Source organism: Leptomonas pyrrhocoris (assembly GCF_001293395.1).
Source record: "Leptomonas pyrrhocoris isolate H10 chromosome Unknown, whole genome shotgun sequence".
Taxonomy (NCBI): Eukaryota; Euglenozoa; class Kinetoplastea; order Trypanosomatida; family Trypanosomatidae; genus Leptomonas; species Leptomonas pyrrhocoris.
Genome location: NW_015438370.1, coordinates 354,497 through 372,880, shown reverse-complemented (window position 1 = coordinate 372,880; position 18,384 = coordinate 354,497). Strand labels below are relative to the sequence as shown.

Genomic DNA, 18,384 nt, shown 5'->3' with positions numbered 1-18,384 from the left:
AAAAGAAGGTGACGAGAGGAGGAAGAGTAGAGGAGCACGTCACACATCCACGACAAGGCGGCCAACACCGTGAGCACCACAGCATCACTTGATGCTTGAATCGGTGTTTCTTTTTGGTGGTGGGATAGGGCAACTCACCTTCAATCGGCTGCATAGCTTGCGAGACGAGTCGAAAGGGCCAGTGCGGCTTCAGGCCGACAACGTTTTCCTCACAATAACGTCGTGGTGTACTTCGTGTGCTTTCATATATTCATGATGTTCCTCTTCTTTTCTTGATGCTACTATCAGCAAGCAACTCTCCTCCACCACTCCACCGCAGACGAAACAGAAGAGGTGCAAAGCAAGTGGGCGAAGAAAAGCAGAGAAGAGAGGGGGAGGGAGGGGCTGCATTGCACTATAGAACACGAGGTGCAACAGACGAGCTAAGCCGCGCCGCTAACACTCTCCAAAGAGGCAGAGCAGGAAAGAAGAAGGTATTTGTCGCTCCCTCCTCCCTTCGTCACCAATTGATTACGCACTCTCGGCGGCTATCTTCGCCTTCAACTCGCGAATCTCAATCATCAACTTCTCCGCCCGCGCAGCGTCCCGTGCGTGGGCGTACCAGTAGTTGTACTCCTGATCGAGGTCGCCCGTCTTCAGCGAGTCCACCGCCATGGACGCACTGAGGCGGTGTGGTGCGTTGTCGTCCTGCATGTTGTCTAAGTTCACCAGCGCCTGACGACGGTGCATGCGCTCCATCTCCGAGTAGTACTTAACCGCCTTGTGGCGCAGCTCCACGTGCGGGCCAGCGTGCTGACGCTCGAAGTACTCCGATATTTGGTAGCGAAATGGGAAGACGGCGATGACGGCCGACGCACACATGAACCAGACGTAGGACGGCGTGTTGGTGGCCATGAGGCCGAGTGGCGAGTACCACGGGCGCTGCACATAGCGGACCATCCTGCCTTGTCTGAGTCTTACGAGGACGGTGATAAAAACTATATATTTGTTTGAAAAAACAAGAAGCCAGATGATGATTGGAGAAGAGGCCCACACGGTAAAGCGCAGGAGGCTACCTAACTAGAAGATTTGAAAGCAAATAATTTCCCTGCTTCAATGATGGGGTGTTGTTTGTCGGTTACGACAGATTTGCCGCCTAAGAAAGATGCAATATATATATATATATATATATCGATATGTGAACTACGCTAACTACTATCACAGCAGCGGTGAATACTTCGGCTTAACCAGAAAAGGGGGGCGTACTACAGTCGGTCGCGGTGCTATCCGGATCGCCGAGGCGGAGGACGCTGGTGTACGACGTGCTTCGCGTGCGCCACCGTTGGGGTTCAGCCCAAAATAAAAGAAAAGCAGAAAAACAGAAGAGGGAAAGACGAGAATACGAGAAACGCTTGGGTCAGCTGAATGAAAGAGCGGAGTGGAAAATAATAATAAGAAGTAACACGCCGAGCTCTCGCCACATGACGAGTAACACTTCCTTTCTGTATCCCCTTCTCTCTCGGTTGTTGAGCGCGCTTTTCATGCAGAAAGCTCTTCTTGTGGTAGTGGTGGTGGGAGGTGGGTGAAGCTAGGAGGCCTCTAGTGACCATAGCTCGGCAGCGACATTCCTGAGCATTCACGTAAAGAGCATCCATATAGATATTGATATCGATAAAGATATAGATTTGTACCTCTTGAAGGGCGGAGGGAGGGAGCCGGTGATGATGTGAACATGCGAAGCGAACAAACAAACAGATGGACGAGAAATAAGTGAAAGAGGACGACACAGCAACACGCACGTCCCTCCCGCAACGTCACGAGGAAGAACGCATCATCATCATCGTCATCGTCACCGCAGCCAACATGAGAAGAAAAATAATAATAAAATCACTCAGTTAGCACATGGCATCACGAAAAGACACTCTAAACAGAAGGAAGACCAAAAACGCAAGAGCACGCGCAACACACATCACCATCGTGACGGGATCAGCAAGGGAAAAGAATCTATATCAGCCAGCCGCGATACTTGTGATCCGTAAAAGGAGAAAAACAATAAGGAAGGACGTTCACTCGGTTTGCTTGTTACATTGAATACATCGAAAAGTGTGCCTTGAGAGAAAGAGAGAAAGTTTCTGCACAGAGACGCAACGGGGAAGGGGGGACCTGTCTGTGAGGTGGAGGGAAAGAACACAAAAGAAGGGGAGGGAGGCAGTCCCAGCGAGCCACTCCGACCATCGCCATCGTTCTTCTTCTTCGGAATCCTTTACGCACCATTTGGATTTCCCTTTTCTCTCACTGCGATTTCTTTTCTCAGGCCTTGAAGTTGGGGCTGGCGGCGGCACCGCACCACGGGCACTGTTTCGCCGTCAAGACGAACTTGTTCCAATCGGCCTGGTTCGCCGCCCGCTGGCACGACGGACACTTCGTCAGACCACCACCGGTCACGCCGTAGCCGGTCACCGCACAGGCGGGGTACACCTTCCCCGTATGCGGGGACTTAACGCAGCCGGCGAACATGGGCTCGCCGTTCTCAGGGTCCTTCACCATCGGCAGCGTTCGCTCCTCATTCGCGGCGGTGTTGTCGATAGACACCGTCAGCACCCAGTTGTTCACCTCCTCCATCATCGCGGACGGCACCGTCGGTTCCTTCGGCAGGCGGTAGTTCTTGGGGAAGTCGGTCGCGTCGAAGTCGGTGTTGTCGATCCCGCTGCTGTCGGTGTCGCCGTCCTCGATCCGCTCCGTGATGTCCAGCGCACGGTTGAGATACAGAAAGGCGATGTCCTGCATCCCCTCGAGCCCGACGCGCTTGGCGGACATGCCGGCGTCGTAGAACGCCTTGTCCGGCGCCACATACGGAATCCACCGAGGCAAGCCCAGCATGAGCTGCACGGCAAACTCCGGCAGGTGCAGCTCCGTCTCCATTCGGTGTGCCATGTAGTAGATGTGAATTACGCTTGTGACGGCGGTGGCCTTGGCGATGTCCTCTGACTTCTGGCCAGAGCGCCCCATGCTGTCGAGCACCCTCACCAGGCCCTCGTGCAAGGTTTGGACCGGCAGCGTGTCGGAGGGCAACAGCTCGATCACCTTCTGCGCCAGCGTGACCCAGGTGTCGTAGAAGCGGAAGTCGTCGGGGTCCATCATGTTCTTCGACAGTGCCTCGAGGCACCCCGCCGGGTCACCTTGCCGGAGTAAGTGTTGCACCTGCAGGCCCGCCACGTACTTCAGCTCCTCGGGCGACTTCTGCCCTGCCATGCGCAGCGCGTTCGGAAAGTCGGCCTTGTCGAGGTACGCCTTTAGCGCCGCCTCCGGGTCCATCTCCTCCACCACCTGCGCGTTCTTCATGCTGCCGCCGGCGATGCTATCCTGCACAATGGCGCGCTTGACGTAGTCTTCCAACTCGGGGCTCACGCGCCGCGCCAGCGACTCGGCCAGATCGAACTTGCGGGCCTGCACGTACATGTTGATCGCCGTCTTGTAATCCTCGCAGTCCTCCAGGCACTTGCCAGCTTCGACGAAGCGCTGCGCCGCCTTCAGCTTGTCCACCGCCGTCTTCAGCACCTCCTGCAGAAGGTTGCGCGCGTGTTTCTGTGCCACCTTCACCGCACGCACCCACAGATTGGCGAGCGTGGTCGGGTCGGGCACCGTGTCGGGCGTCGCGCCGAGGTAGGTGTCGATGGCGAGCTGGTACTCGTTGTTCTCCTCCAGCACCGCGCCAGCCTTCTGTGGGTCGTTCGAGTTGAGGGCCATGCGCTTCGCCACATCGCCCTGCATCTCCGGACAGTACTCCCGCGCAACGCGCTGCGCCTCGGTGAACATGTGAGCATCGACGCACATCTTCAGGAACGTCTCCGGCGCGTTGGCGCGCAGGAACAACGCCTCCGCCTCCTTGTAGTTGCCCTGCTGAAAGCAGACCCGTCCGTTTGCGGCGCAGATGGCAGCCGTCGCGGAGCTGTCGTAGTTCTCCGCCACCCGCATTGCCGCCGAGAAGTCGTGCTGGTGGACGTACATGTCAATGGCCTCGCGCGGCTTGCCGGCCTTGATGAAGGCGTCCTCGGCCATGCGGAAGTCGCCCTGGTCCTCGTAGTGCATCGCGTACTTGAGGTAGACGTAGGGCACCTTGGCCGGCTGGGCCAGCTGCGCCCACTGCAGCGCCAGATCGAACTTCGTCGCGTCGATGGCGGCGTCGATGCCGGCCTCGACCAGGTTGAACTTCGACAACAGACGCACGCCTTCCTCCCCGTCCATCACCAAGGCGCGCGACACCACGACCTGCTTCGCCGCGTTGGCACCGCCGTGCACCTTCGCCACACGCACCGCGTCATCCCACAGATCTTTATCGCGGTACATGGACACCGCCCGGCTCCAATCCTTGCCGGCAATGAAGTGCGTCTCGGCCGACTTGAGGTTGCCTTCCTTTTGGAACTGCGCACCGAGGGCGAGGTGGGTCTGCAGCAGGTAGCCAGCGCGGTAGGCCTGCACCAGGCGCATCATGTTCGTGTAGTCGCGGTTCTTGCGGTACATCATAATTGCCCCGTCGACGTCGTTCACCTTGAGATAAATCCGTTCCGCACCGGCGTAGTCGCCCTTCGTCTCGAGCTGCTTCGCCTGGCTCACAAAGAGCTCGACGAGCTTCTCCTGCGGGAGGTGGCGCTGCGCGACGCGGTACATGTGGTCCGCCATCCCAGCTCGGCTATACATATCCACCGCCGCGTTCACCGCACCGGCCTTGATGTAGAACTTCTCCGCCTCGGCGTACTGGTGGATCTCCTCGTAGTGGTGGGCGATGCGCTGATAGGCCGCCTTGGTCGCCGCGTCCACCGGGGCGGCCTCCCCGTCCGCGCCCTCAGCCGCCGTGCCAAGGTTGGTGTTCTGCGTATCCAAGATGGACGCCGCCTTGCTCCACTGCCGCGAGTCGAGCGCCGCCTTCACCGCCTTGGCGTACTTGCCTGCCTCGTTGTAGTGATTGATTGCCTGGTCGACGTGCTTCTGCGAGACCAAGTAGTCGCCCCACGCCTCCTCCAGCGCGACCACCTGCTGCGGCGCGGCGACCTTCGTGTACTCCACCGCCCGGCTGAAGGCGTGGCCGCGCTTGTACGCGTCAATGGCGCGATCCGTCATGTGCAGCTTGTCGAAGAAGTCGCCGGCTGCCTCGAAGACCTGTGCCTTGAAGAGGGCCGCGGCGATTGCCTCGAGCAGCTGCTGCTCCGGCTTCAAGTTGTTCGCCGAGACCACCTGCGCCGCACGCGCAGGGGTGCCACCACGCAGGTAGAGGTTGATCGCGTCGATGAACTTGCCGTCGCGCTCCCGCATCTCACCCGCCATCTCGTACTGCCGCGTCTCCATCAGCCAGGCGAAGTAGCGCGCGCGGCGGTTCGCTACGTCGTCCAGGCCGCGCGATTCCGCGATGGCCAGGCTCTCGTCGAAGCGGTTCATCTCCTCCCACATGCGGATTGCATCCTCCACGCGCCCGTTCTCTAAGTAGAGCTGTTCGGCCCGCTTGAAGTCGCGGTTCATCACGTACAGCTCCGCCAGCACGGTGTAGTGCTCGTAGCCCGTAGTCGCCCCGCCGCTCTCCTTACTGGCCGCCGCGGCGAGCTCATGAATGTGCTGCAGCGCATTGACCTTCGCGACGTTGCCGAGGGCGGCGTAGCAGCGCTCCGCGATGAACAGCTTCATGTCCTGCAACGAGACCTCCGCCAGCGTGCTCCACATGACCTCGGTGCCGGGGGTCTGTGCGGTGCGCTCCAGCAAGTCACACGCCCGGTCCAAATCGTGCTCCTCCATCGCCGCGCGAAACTCAATCAAGGACTCATCCAACGCGTAGGCGACGGTGCTGACGCCCTCGTCCACAATCACCTCCGTCTTCGCATTTCCGCGCTCGATGCCCTCCACCTCACCTCGGATCGGCACGATGGTGACGCGATCCGGCGACTCGATGTTGTACCACACGCAGAGCTCCAACCGGCTCTGCGCGACCACCACATCACTCCGCGGTACCCACTGAACGTAGGTGCAGTAGCTGAGCAAGGTCGAGCGCTGCTGGGAGGCGATCTCGTACAGGAAGAGCTGGTGCTGCTTGTCGCGGAAGAGCAGCCTTGACGCGCGGAAGTCCAGCTCGAGCCAATCAATCTTGGCCGAGTGCGCCACACGGGCAATGGAGACGCCGCTCTTCAAGTCGTCAATCTGGATCGTTTGACGGTCGATGAGGTACGCGATGACGCAGCGGGTGTTCTCTGCGTCGAGGCCGGTGGCCACCACACCGCCGCCGCCTCCGCTGATCGTCACGGGAGACGGCGTGGTGGGCGGGCTCGTCGTCGTGTCCACCTCACGCCGCTGTCCATCTCCACTCCTGCCAGCACCCACAGCGTTGCCGCCGCCCCCACCACCAGCGCCAGCCGCAATAGCATCGCACGCAAGCGGGTTAAACACGCGGACGCTGATGCGGTGGGCGTTGCGCTCCTCCGTGCGGCACGTGCCGAGGATCATGTTCTTGCCGTACTCAATCAAGCACAGCTCGCCCACGTTGAAGACCATGCAAATCTGCTCGTTGTCAAATACGAACTTCTCACGCCCGCTGAGCTGCCAAGGCACCTCGCTCAGCTTGTGCGAGACCAAGTCGCCCAGCAGCAGCGTCGCGGAGGTGTGGGCGACGAGGTAGCGATCCTGGTACACGTTCACCTTCTGTACCTCAAAACCCATGTACGACTGCAAGACGAGCCGCGTGCCCGTCGCCAGTCGCTTCACGATGACTTGGCTGTGGCTTACGTAGGTGAACTCGTAGGCCCCGCGCACGCGGTAGCGACGCAGGCAGCAGTCAAACATATCCACCGAGCCGGTGGTGGACCCGGTGACGAGGCGGCTGCCGTCGCGCTTCCACTGCATCGCGCTGAAGCCCTCGCTGTGCGGCAGGTCGAGCACCACCCCCTCCTCCCACTTGCGGGCGCGGGTGTTGAAGTCAAAGACGCGGATGTGCCCCCGGCCCGCGATGGCGACCGCCTGCCCGCTTGGGTTGCACACCCCACCCGTGAAGGAGCCGATGTTTCGGGCATCGTAGGTCAGCGTCTGCGGCTTCTGCCCGCCGCGTGGGTTGTAGAAGCGGACGGTGCAGTCGGGACCGGCACAGCAAATGTTCTCGGCCCACGCCAGCATGTAGGGGACACAGCTGTGCGTGAAAAGCCGCTTCGCCCCCGCCACCTCCGCCCCGTCGTCGGAGGCCTCGAACACGTACTGGAACACCGCGCCATCAAGGTGGCCGGTGAGGATCTTGTTGTTGTCGCGGCTCGTGCACATGGACACGGCTGGGTGCTCGTGGGAGTACAGCACGTGCGACTTGTTCGCCTTCAGCATCCCGACCCGCACACTCCCGTCGAGGGTGGCGAAGGTGACGATCTCGATGCCCTGCGACGACGTGTTGGGCCACGCGACACAGGTGACGGGCGCCGTCTGCGAGAGCTTGTGCCGAATCGCCTTCTTTTCTCCCCACTCCGCCCCCAGGCGGTAGACGAAGACGATCGAGTCGGACTGCGCGACGGCGAGCAGCGTGCTGTCAGGCGAGAAGGCAAGCCCGGTGACCACGTAGCCGCGCCCCCCTTTGTCGGAGGCCGGCTTGGTGGGAAACTTGTCGCGACGCTCGCCCTGCTCATCGAAGAGTTGGATGTGGCGAGTGGCGTCGGCGATGGCGAGCCGTTTGTTGTTCGGCGAGAAGCAGATGGCCTGCGTCCGCGCCGGGCCCGGCTGGCCTTTGATGATGTTGTGGTAGAAGCGCACCTGCATCTTCCTTTGCTCGTCCTCTCCTCTTTCTGTGGGCAGCTGTTCTCGCACGCTCGACGAGACCTGTTCACGGGGATGTCAAATAAAAATATAGAATAATAATAATAATGAAGATGTTTGACGATATAATCTCTTTTTTTCCGTTGCTGTTCCTTCCTTTCCTTTTTCAGCAAACGAGGCGAGCGATGCTGAGTAGGCGCACGTTGGTGACACGAAAACACCACCTAGTGGCCGTAGAAAGGATTCAGATCGATACGGAGTTGGTCGATAAAAAGGAATGTCGGGGAGAGCAGGGCAAATGACTTAGAGGGCTGAAAACAGAGATTGGTGAACTGCATAGCTGGCACGTGTGGAGCACGCATCATTCGTTTGTCCGTCTCTCCCTTGAACGCCTACCTGATTTGTTACTCACAACGTGGGTTTTCTTCTTCTTCTTGCACTGCACTCGCTTTATCAGTTCAATTATGTTTCGTGCTACTTTGGTTGTTATTGACGGAGCATTGGAATGCTTCTTGCTGATGTGAAGATGCCCAAAAGAAAAAGGGGGGAAGAAAGAAATCAGATCACACCGGCAAAACGTGTGTAGAGGGGTGGAGGGGGTCGGACCCGCTGCTGCGTAGAATCAGAGGAGTACACCAACGTTATATATATATATTGGATGGCATCAAACACTGAAGACGTCATTGCCATCGTCCTCGTCGTGCTCGCTGAGGCGGCTCCTCTGGCCACTCACTGCGTCTCTTTCCGGCAGCTTCGCAGCGGCCGAGTCCCCCGCACCACCGCTCAGCCCCGCCGCCAACGCCTCTCCTCCTCCTCCCTCCCGCACCCCACGTAGGGATGCCAGCAGCGCTTTCCGTACCACCCGCATCGGCACCTCCGCATCCGGCGCCGACGCGCGAAAGACGGGCGGTACGCCTCGCGCAGGGTCGCCCAGCACAAGTCGGTCAAAGAAGGCCTGCTCCACACAGCTGCGGCGAATTGCATAGGCCAGCACCGCCGCATCCGTCGCCTTGCCGCGTGTAACGGTGTTGTACAGCACGAGAGGGCCGTGTTGGATTGCAGGAGCGGAGGAGGAGGAGGCGCACGAGGCACGAGAGTTGTCGTCGACAGCGGCTTCAACTTCCCCACCATCGCGAGTGTGATCCTTGTTTGCACCACGGTTGTGCCTTTTGCTTCGGCGTGCGCTTGGCGGTGGCGCCGCCGCGTTCTTCGTGTACCTGCGCTGCTTATGCGCCGGGATCAACAAAGGGAAGCGCTCGTTTCGGTCCGTTGAGTGCCCAAAGAGCTGCTCAATCCAGCGAATACGTGGCATTTCTTCGTCCGACACGGCCAGCAGCAACGACGATAAAAGGCGGCCCGTCCACCACTCACGGCCGTAGTGGAGGAACAGCTCCTCGCCTGCCGCCAAGTCCACCAGCGGCACAAGACTCAGCAGCCCGCTCTCGTCATCGACGCTGAGCTTCACGTTGGCCTTCTGCTTCAGCGTTTGAAAGAGAGCCTCCGCGGCGGCGTATAACTGCTGCTCGGTGCACGTCTGCGCTCGTGGATCGCTGCGAATGGTGCGCAGCAGCGCCTCTCGCTGCTCTGCTGCGTCGGCGTCGCCGGTGCTCTCGTACAGGGTCATGCGCTGACGGTGATCTTTCCAGTAGTCGTGGTTGGCCAGGTCATCGGACGCCGGCAACTCCCACACGACGCCGTCGTTAATCTCAAAAAGGTGGGCCTCCGTGATGAGAGGGGGGACGATCTTGAGTTGCGGTGCGGAGGCGGCCGCTGCCCTTGTTGTCGCTGTCGCGCTTCCGAAAGCGGCATCGCCAGCTGCCGCGTGCGATTCCTCTTCCTGGAGGGCAGAAGAGCCGTGGACGTTAGCGGAACCGTCGCCGCCAAGCTCATCGTCTCCCGTGTCATCATCATCATCATTACCGTCTTCGTTCTCCTGTTCCGCACTGGCCTTCCTTTCCTTGTCCGCCAAGGCACGCAGCTGCGCCGCCGTCAGCTCCGCACCGTTATCCAGAGCAGCCTCCCATGTGGCCAGCTCCGCACGTCGGGCGTCCTTCGGCGACGACACACGCGCCTGTTCGACGGCCGCAACACTTCCTTTACCGGTTTTTATTTTATCTTTGTGGACGAAACAGGAGGAGGAAGAAGAAGCAGAGCGGTGCTCAAGATAGCGGCGATGGTGCACACGAACCCACCTCTGCAGTCCCGCGAGGTCCGCGCAGAGCGGCGCGGCAGAACTTGGTTCGATGAGGTACCACCCGCGCTCCGTTGCGACCTGTAAGTAGGCGGACGAGCTGAACATGTGTCGTAGAGCCAGAAAGCGACGAAGGGAGATGTGATGGCGGGGTGCAAAGGCGAGGTTTAACACCAGCGGCGGCGCCAGCGTGACCGCGTCAGCAGGGCGGCCACTCCCCAACGTTGTGGTGTCCTCCACGGCTGCTGCGCGGGTTGAGCTAGAAGACGAGCAGCTGCTTGCGTACGGTCCTTGAGATGCAGAAGCGGAAGACGTCAAGGCAGTGGCCGTGGCCGCGGCCGCGGTGGGCAGCACCTCAATGGGATGAAACTTCTTCACCGCCTTCGTCAGATACACGCCACGCAGCCCAGGTATGCGCTGACTGGGCGCGACGCGGGTGACCACCTCGCCGGTCTGCAAGGGAACTGGGCGGACGTAGGGATGGGGAGGGGAGGTGGTAAAGACACGCAATAGACGACGGTGTGCCTCGTGCGACTCCACCCACCGCAGGCAATGCAGAGAGGCGAGTCTGCGCGTGGTCGACATCTGTGCAGACGGAGTATTGAGAAAATCAAGAAAAGAACAGCTGTTGTGATGTGAAATGTAGAACAAGAGCGATGAGGAGGAATTCGAATAAAGGAAATAAATAGTTAGCAACAGAGAAACGAGATAAGGAGCTCACGCAGAGAAACGGGGGAAGTTGGGTAATTGCGGAATCTCTTTTTCCCCTTTCAGTCGGCCATGGTAGAATGAAAAGCTGCGTTCATTCATTCTTGCCTTTATAGTGAGCTTGTGCGTGCATGTGCGCCGTTGCTGCTCCAAGCAAGGAAGAACTACCCGGTAAAAATTCATTATCATTAGTAGTACTTTAAGCAACGCAAGTGTGTGTGTGTGTGTGTGTGTAGTAGGGGGGTGAAAGATAAGGGACCGTGCAGATATTTTGCTTTGCAGCCTGGGAATCCGTTTGCCTACGATTCCAAAACGAAGACAATTTTCTAACGGAGAAAAGAAGAAGCATCTACAGCACTCCATGGACGAACGCTGCCGCAACATCAGCTTTTGACTTCCCTGTGTGTGTGAGTGTGTTTCAGCGGGTTGTATCAGCCGCTTAGAAGTGCGTAATTCAAAAAAGAAAGCCTCAAGGAAAAAAACAGAAGCTAGATACCTGCTGAAGACAGCGCTCCAAAACTCTTATATATTACACTTGTGCCGGCATTCGAAAGCAGCAACTCAGTTGCCGGGGACACGCTCCGCCGTGTAGGCGCGTTGAAGCTGACGAAGGAGCTGCCGCTCGTACAGTGACATCGGCGCCGGCCGTGGCGCTCGATCGGGCGGGCGCTCTTCTCGCTCTGACAAGATAAACTCGGCGTGTCGTCGTGCCGCCGCAGCGTCATCGTGGTGCGCCGTGTACCACACCGGCGTTCGCGTGTCCCCTCCCTTTCCTCTTCCGCCGTCGTTGGCTCTTTCTCGAGTAATGTTGCTTCGACGCGGTCGTGGCACCTTCGAGGCGTACGCGATGGTGTTGTGCTGCCCATTCCGTGGCATGCGCACTCGGCTCGCCGCGAAGGGTGGGGAAGACGCATCACTTCCCGCTTCAGCGGAAGCAGTGCGTTTTCGATTTTCAGGAGGGGGAGGAGGTCTGTGCACGTTATTGTTGCCCCGCTGCTGCTGCGCGGTCGACGCTGGCCTTCGTCGTGCTGCGCCTGATCTGCGTTGGCGTGCGATTCGGCCCGTGGGTGACTCCCGTGCTTCGCGCATCGGTGCTACTTTGAATATCAGTTTGGAGAAAGGATCAGCTGCGGAGTCGTTGTTCGACCTCCACTTGCGACATCTGAGGTGAAGCTGCGATGGAGAGAGAGACGGAGAAGGCGCCCCTGCTGCCCGACGCTGCGGCGATGAGGGGGGCCGTCTAGCTGGAGTGTTCAACTCCCCGGAAGCCTCAGGCGATGCTTGGCGCTTCAGCACGGCGGCGGCAGCAGTGGACACCGGATCCGTCCCGTGCACCCGCGGCGATGTTGTTCTGTGGTGCGGAGGCACGCCGGCGATGGGGGCCGAAGGAGGCCGCGTCGCATTCACAGAAGCCGCGCGCAGACCCATCGTGTGCGGGTCGAAGATCGGGTGGCTAAGACGCTCCACCAAGGCCGCCTCCTGTTTCTTCGGCAGCGCCCCGAGCAGCACGCCGCCCATGCGAAACATCCCCGGCACGGGTGGTGGCGGCGGCGGCGGTGACCGGCGGTGCTGCCGGCGAGCTCCAGAAGGCCCCAGTGCGGCACTCGCGCTCGTCGCACGCGAACCGGCCGCCGGCGCGTCGACGTCGAAGGGCGTGCTTGTTGGAGAAGACGCGCGGCGACGCATCATCGTCGACGCCCGTGTGAAGCCAGAGAAGACGTTGGGGAAATAATTGGCGGCGGACGCGCGGGACAGCTGCGGTGACGGCGCGGAGAGCCGGCGCTGATTGGTGTACACGGTGCGATGCCCATCCGCTGAGGGGTGTCCATTCACCCCGCCGTCGCGCTGGGCGTTTTGCGTTTCCGCTGCCATCGCAGCAGCGGCATCGGCGGCTGCAGATGGGTCGTAGGTCAGCGTGGCGATCACGTCCGACATCGCGTCCGAGTCATCGTCCGCGGCGGCCCCGTCATCCGACCCGCCAAACGTCCTCTCCAGATCTGCCTTTGAAATAAAGCACAACGGCTTCTGCACCGGCTCATCTTCGTGCTCGACGCGCGCAAAGCACTCGTAGCGATTGATTGGGACGGTGTGACGGCGCAGGGAGTCCATCAGGCGCCGTGCCTTCGCGCGGGCCACCACGGACGTAGTGATCTCATCCGGTGGTCGCTCGGTCAAATAGCGGGGGCGCTGGTCGTCCTGCCGACCCACCGGTGCGCTGGCGGAAAGCTGTCGATTCGACGAAGCAGCGAGTCCTCTAGTCCCTGCGTCCCCCACGAAACAACTCGCGGCAAAGAGTCCATCGCCTCCCCTTTCCAACGAGTGCACCTGCGAGCAAGGCGCGTTGCAGGGCGCGTCCTCCGTTGTTGTTGGGCGCCACTCCGGGCTTTCCTTCCATGGCGCACTGTCTCGCGACGCGCTTGTGAGGACGACGGAGCTGGTGGGGCGTGCAGCGGAGACACTACCGCCACCAGCGGCAGCAGCGCTCATCAGAAAAGACATGAGCGAATTGGCGCGTGGGGGCCACATAAAGCTACTCGCACCGTTAGTTCCCGGTGCACTCATCGCCGCAAAGGACGCGGAAGCCGCGACGGAATCACCTTCCTTCCCTCGTGGCCGCTGCTGCTGCGACGACCCGGGCACCGCGTTCAAGCCCTGCGAACGCATCTCCGAAAGAGAAGCGGAAGCAGTGGCACCCGCCGGGGTAAAAAAAGCTGCGTTGGGCATCGCCTCCACCTCCACCTCCAGCCGCTGCACCAGCGCCTCGAGCACCGCGTTGACAAGCCCCACACTGCGTAGGTAGCGCACCACCGGCATGGGACACACCGCACACATCTCAAGCGGGAAGAGCGCAGCCAGCGTTATGCACCACGTCGGCAGCACACGCCACTGGCTTGCGGGGGTCGAAGGCTGCTTCATTCCGGAGTGCGACGAAAGGGAAGAGCGACGAGCACGGGCGACACTGCTGCTGCCGCTGCCGCAGTGGACGCCTGATGCCTCTGTTGCTTTTGGTGGGAGGGTGAAGCAGTAGTTCGGGTGTGCCGGAAAGACCACGTTGACCGCCACATCCATCGACGAAGGCGACGCCGCAGCCGTCGCCGGATTCAACTGCAAATCACGCCGTACCTCGTCTAGCTGCGTGTGCACCACCCGTTCAAAGTCGAATACAGTCAGCCCTTCTGTTCGCTTGCTCCGCTGCATTTCTTCTGTGATGGTCCTCGCCACGTCGTCCAGAACCGCCTGTGGAGGGAACTTTCGATGCCCACCACGCCGAAGCTCCCCCACCAACGCCACCCAATCGTTCTCCGACAGCGTCGCGGTAGCCGCCGCGCGCGGTGAACGAAGGCACTGCTGAAAAACAGTGCGCACCCCCGCCTCTTCGGCCCTCGCCGCGGCGGCGATGGCGGACGGCAGGGAGCTGTGGCGGGTTGACGTGGAGGACAGCGATGCGGTCAGCGGAGGCACCTCCGTCGGGCGCTGCGCCGGCGGGGAGACAGAAAAGGACGGTGTGCTGCTGCTGGTCGGCGGGGAGCTGCGCGGTGGGCGACGGCCGTTGCTGGTGGTAGTGGTGCTGATGCTACTAGCCGTCGTCGTACTTGCTTGGCGGCCGCCCGGTCGCTTGGGTTGAAGCGCCTGCGACGACGACGAGAGCGACAGGGCGGCTGGGGAAAGGAGGGAGTGCAGGGAGGAGGACGTGGGACGCGGCGGCAGCGGGGGCAGACTCGGCCGCCGCGGCACCCCCGACCACTCCGCCACCGCCGCCGCGCCGTCGTCGAGGTCGAAGGCTAACGTGCGCATCGCTGGCGTCGGCGGCGTGGGGGACCTTCGGCCTGGAAGTCGTCCTTCACGCGCCGCTGCAGGTGCTCCTTCCTCCGGGCTCGGCGCGACGGCAGCCGGCTGCGACGACGCAACACTTCCTCTTGACCGCCCCGACGAAGCGCTGTCGTACCGACTGTTCATCAGCGGATAGCGATGCTTCGGCTGCTGGGTGTCCGCACCGGCGTGCACGGACGGCGAGCGAGCAGACTCTGGAGTGCCGTCGCATGTTGCATCGTCATTGTCGGGCACACCATCCGGAGTATCAGCAGCAGCAGCACCAGCATCAGCCGTGGCAGCGACGGCGACCGCACATAGCCACCCCTCTGGGTCTAGCAGGGAGGACGACGACTCCGTAGCGTCCTCTGCGTCTTCACCCTTGTCCGGAGACGACGACGCCGACGACAGCGCGTGCGAGGGGTGTACAGCAGACGTGTCAATAAAAGGCAGCCGCGTGAGCAGGGCGGCTACCTCGTACGCGTGGATGCCACCTCTGTCTACGTAAAGCTGAAGCGCGGTCTCTAGCTGCTCCGGCGAAAGAAGTGCGAGCAGCGTCTCTGGAGAAGTGCTGGCCGACGTGGACGCGTGTGCGGCCGCAGGAGGGGTGCCGTCATTCCTTCCCTCCGCGGGCGCGGCAGCAGCAGCCACTGCACCCGCAGGCGCATCTTTTACACCGTGGCGCATGTCACAATTATCAGAGCTGTTGAGCTTTAGCGGCTCTGTCACGTCTTGACGCGCGTTGCTGCAGCTGCTGGTGGTGCTAAGGCTTCTGCTGCGGCTATTGCAATCGCTTCCGTTCCTCACGCTTGCCGGTGATCGGGCAATAGGGTTGAGCTCGCTTTTGTCGTCGCCGTCGTGAGGCGCCTCGGTGACGTCGACCGACCGCAGTGGCGGGGATTCGCTGGCACGACGCGAGTAACGCGTGCCGTGTGGCTCCACGGACGAAGCACACGACGAGTAGGTAGAGCCAGAGAAGACAGCGGAGTTCACAACGGCCTCAGAATGCGGCAACGAAGCGGTGGACCCAGCAAGCATTAAAAAAGAAAAGAAAATATATAAAGAGTTGTGTGTGTGTGTGTGTGTTACCGCCTATGATGCATAGGCCTCGATCTAGTTTGGACTGTTCCGTTCTTCTTCTACGCCTATGTACATGGAGGAAAAAGGCAAGAAAGGAAGCTACGGCGATGCGGAAGATGTGAGCTTCTTGGATTTGTTTGATACGGGAACGGCTCGTGGGGATCTACGGCTTTGATCTACACTGGTTGCGAGATGTGTGAAGCCTGTCGTGATTCGAATACAGTAGAGCAGCGCATGTTATTTGTACCACGTCGTACCTTCTGATTCCAAGTGAACTGTTTGCCAAAGCCTCGTCGATCCCTTGTCGTGTGTGTGTGTGTGTGTGCTGCGATGCTGTTTTGCACCCAGATGAAGAAGGATGGAACGACGAAATAGCAGAGTTGGAGAAGCTGCTGAGGTAGACGCAGGAGTAGACGCCAGCAAAGAAAAGGAAGAAAATGAAGACAGCTGCGAATGCAGAGTAGAAAAGAAACAAACAAAAACACGTCCATTCGATTGGCGTCACGTGTTCTACGCAGTCTCCTCCGTGCTCTCAACAAAAAGCTGGGAGGGAAAGCAAGAAAAAAAAACCCTCCAATACACAAACCGTAGTCTCTGCTGACTTGGTTACCGAGGCTAGCACGTGCGCCAGACACATCAATCCTGGCGAGAGCACCGTGCGCATCAACTCTCTCTCTCTCGCTCTCGCGTTCTCAACATTAAGAATTCGTTTGTCTTTGAGAGTCTGTTTTGGAATTAATTACCCTTGTTACGCGTCGTTGCGCACGCCATCACACCAGCATAGATACTTCTTTCACTCGTCGTTGGAGCACTCATCACCACCAAAGAAAGAAAAGATGTGGGGATATGACGGCCGCATAGCAGTTGAAGGAAAACAAAAACCCTTTACTTGGCACCCTTAGCTTTTCTTTTATGCAGGGGTTCGATGGCGAACTGCTCACTACACAACTCCAAGAAAGCTGCACCAAGCGAACGAGCAAAAAAAAAAGGGTGCATCGATTTTCTTTTAGTTTTAATGAGACAGCGTCTCACATTCCCACTGTACTGGGGCAATTGTTTCTTTTCTTCTTGTTTCTTCTTAGCGTCCACGAGCCAACCCGCCTACGCCACCTCCGCATTCTCCTCCTCTTCCTCGTCATCGGCATCGTCGCCGTCGCCGTGCAGCAGCTCCCGCAGCGTCTTCTTACGCGGTGCCCCACTCGCCTCCGCCTCTTTCTCCGCCAACAGTTCATCCCGCACCGTCGGAGCCTCTTCCACGCACAGCGTCTCCTTCCGCAGCACCACCCCGCGTTGCCGCGCCGCGCAGTCCTTCGAACACACATACACCGTAATCGTGCCAAAGTCGCAGCCACCATCAGCGTTACCCGGTGTGGACTTCGGTGTTGTCTTGTCTTTCTTCTCCGTTGCCGGACTGCTGCCGCCGCTGCTCTGCTCTGTCGTTGTTGTGTCGCCAGCGTTCGTGCGATTCGGCACCGCGGCGCGGCGGGCCAATGCGGTGTACTGCGCCACCTGCAAGTAGTACAGTGTGGTGGGCATCACCTGCAGCTCGGCCGTCTGCGCTGCCCCGCAGACCGCACAGGCGGGGATCGTCACCATCGCCTTCACCTTGTCGGGGTTCATAAAAATGGGCTTCGCCTCCTTCACACGTGTGTTACCGCTAGCCGGCGGCGTCGATGCTGTCGTGGCTGCACGTCGCTCGTAGTAGCGAAGGACTTGGTTTGGCGCCCGTGCCATACGCGCTCGAAACTTTTCGAAGTAGTAATCCGTCTTCTTGTCTTTCAAGTCCACCTGCTGCTCCAGCTGCTGCAGCTCCTCGTCGGTCACGGTGCTCCTCGCATTCTCCTCCGCCATCTTGATCAGCTCCCGCTCCAGGTCTGTCGGCACAACAGTTTCTTTTAGCGGTTCTTCATCAATATAGACGTAGCCGGGCGGGAGGACGGCATCCGGCAGCTCCGATGGCAGCAGCGGTCCCGTCTCGACCACGTCGTCTTCGTCCGCTGCTTCCCCCTCTTCTTCTTCCAGCGCGAGGGTGTCTTCCGCATCCACCTGCACGCTGAAGGCCACCATGCTGCTCAGCGGCTGCCGAGCGCAGTAGCTCGAGTTGCAGGCGAACACGTACACCATGCGATGGTGCGGCACATCCGTTGGTGCTCCTGGCAACGGGCTGTAGGCTTGCAGGAGGAGGCTCATCGCGTGTCCGCACACGCCGCAGGTTGTCCATCGATGAATCGTTGACTTGTCAGTTTCTGTCAGGGGAGGAAAATACGTGGCGGTGCCGCCAATCTTTGTTTCCGAGGTCAGGGAGTCACGTTTCAGGGACATGTAACCGTCGAAGAGACCCAGCAGGACGTGCGTCGTGCCGGTCTGCACCGCCGCGGTAGTGGGACTGGCGGGCATGCTTCCCGTGTTGACGTGGTCGTCCGCCGTTTCTTATGCGTGCTGTCGCGGTGAAGGAGCCACTCGATATGGACTTTTCTCCTTATTTTCTTCTTCTTGGGTCCGCTCTGAAGCAAAACGAAAACCCCATTTGTGGGGGTTTTGCAGCAGGCGCAAAAGGGCAACGTTGATAGCGTAGAATGAAGTCCGTTGTGAGAGCGCGCAGTGAGGACGGGAAAGGCAACACAAGGAAGCGAAGGAACGTCTAAATAAAGCGATAGTCCGAAACGCCGTGGGTAGTGCTGCACCACAGACTCCGCACAACGCAGCAGGAGAAGGAGCAGGTGAATTTTTAAGAAGCTCTCCCTGCCGTGACCGATTCTCTCCTCCTTGGCGCTGCAATCCATCAGGTAGAATTGACAGGTTTTTTTCTTTTCCTTTCGAAGAGCCTCCGCTTCTTAAAGTGCCAC

General features: G+C 59.8%; 5 protein-coding genes across 6 annotated transcripts; all 5 read right to left on the bottom strand.

The window, feature by feature from the left end:
- Positions 1-510: 510 nt before the first annotated feature.
- ABB37_06413 (hypothetical protein) lies at positions 511-1,306 on the bottom strand (the record flags this gene model as incomplete). The annotated part of the gene is made up of 1 exon (XM_015804723.1): positions 511-1,306. The coding sequence occupies exon 1, from the start codon at positions 937-939 to the stop codon at positions 511-513; it is 429 nt and encodes a 142-aa protein (XP_015656701.1). The 5' UTR covers positions 940-1,306.
- A 983-nt stretch (positions 1,307-2,289) lies between these two features.
- Positions 2,290-7,975, bottom strand: ABB37_06412 (hypothetical protein; the record flags this gene model as incomplete). Its single annotated transcript, XM_015804722.1, has 1 exon — positions 2,290-7,975. Exon 1 carries the CDS (start codon positions 7,750-7,752, stop codon positions 2,290-2,292), a length of 5,463 nt encoding a protein of 1,820 aa, XP_015656700.1. The 5' UTR covers positions 7,753-7,975.
- Positions 7,976-8,413: 438 nt separating this feature from the next.
- On the bottom strand, positions 8,414-10,567 carry ABB37_06411 (hypothetical protein; the record flags this gene model as incomplete). The annotated part of the gene is made up of 1 exon (XM_015804721.1): positions 8,414-10,567. The coding sequence occupies exon 1, from the start codon at positions 10,523-10,525 to the stop codon at positions 8,414-8,416; it is 2,112 nt and encodes a 703-aa protein (XP_015656699.1). The 5' UTR covers positions 10,526-10,567.
- A 642-nt stretch (positions 10,568-11,209) lies between these two features.
- On the bottom strand, positions 11,210-15,932 carry ABB37_06410 (hypothetical protein; the record flags this gene model as incomplete). 2 transcript variants are annotated; one of them, XM_015804719.1, is made up of 1 exon in its annotated part: positions 11,210-15,932. In XM_015804719.1, exon 1 carries the CDS (start codon positions 15,494-15,496, stop codon positions 11,210-11,212), a length of 4,287 nt encoding a protein of 1,428 aa, XP_015656697.1. In that variant the 5' UTR covers positions 15,497-15,932. The 2 variants fall into 2 exon arrangements, with proteins under 2 accessions (XP_015656697.1, XP_015656698.1); XM_015804720.1 differs by having other exon boundaries at positions 11,210-15,873.
- Positions 15,933-16,639: 707 nt separating this feature from the next.
- Positions 16,640-18,044, bottom strand: ABB37_06409 (hypothetical protein; the record flags this gene model as incomplete). Its single annotated transcript, XM_015804718.1, has 1 exon — positions 16,640-18,044. The coding sequence occupies exon 1, from the start codon at positions 17,933-17,935 to the stop codon at positions 16,640-16,642; it is 1,296 nt and encodes a 431-aa protein (XP_015656696.1). The 5' UTR covers positions 17,936-18,044.
- Positions 18,045-18,384: the final 340 nt, after the last annotated feature.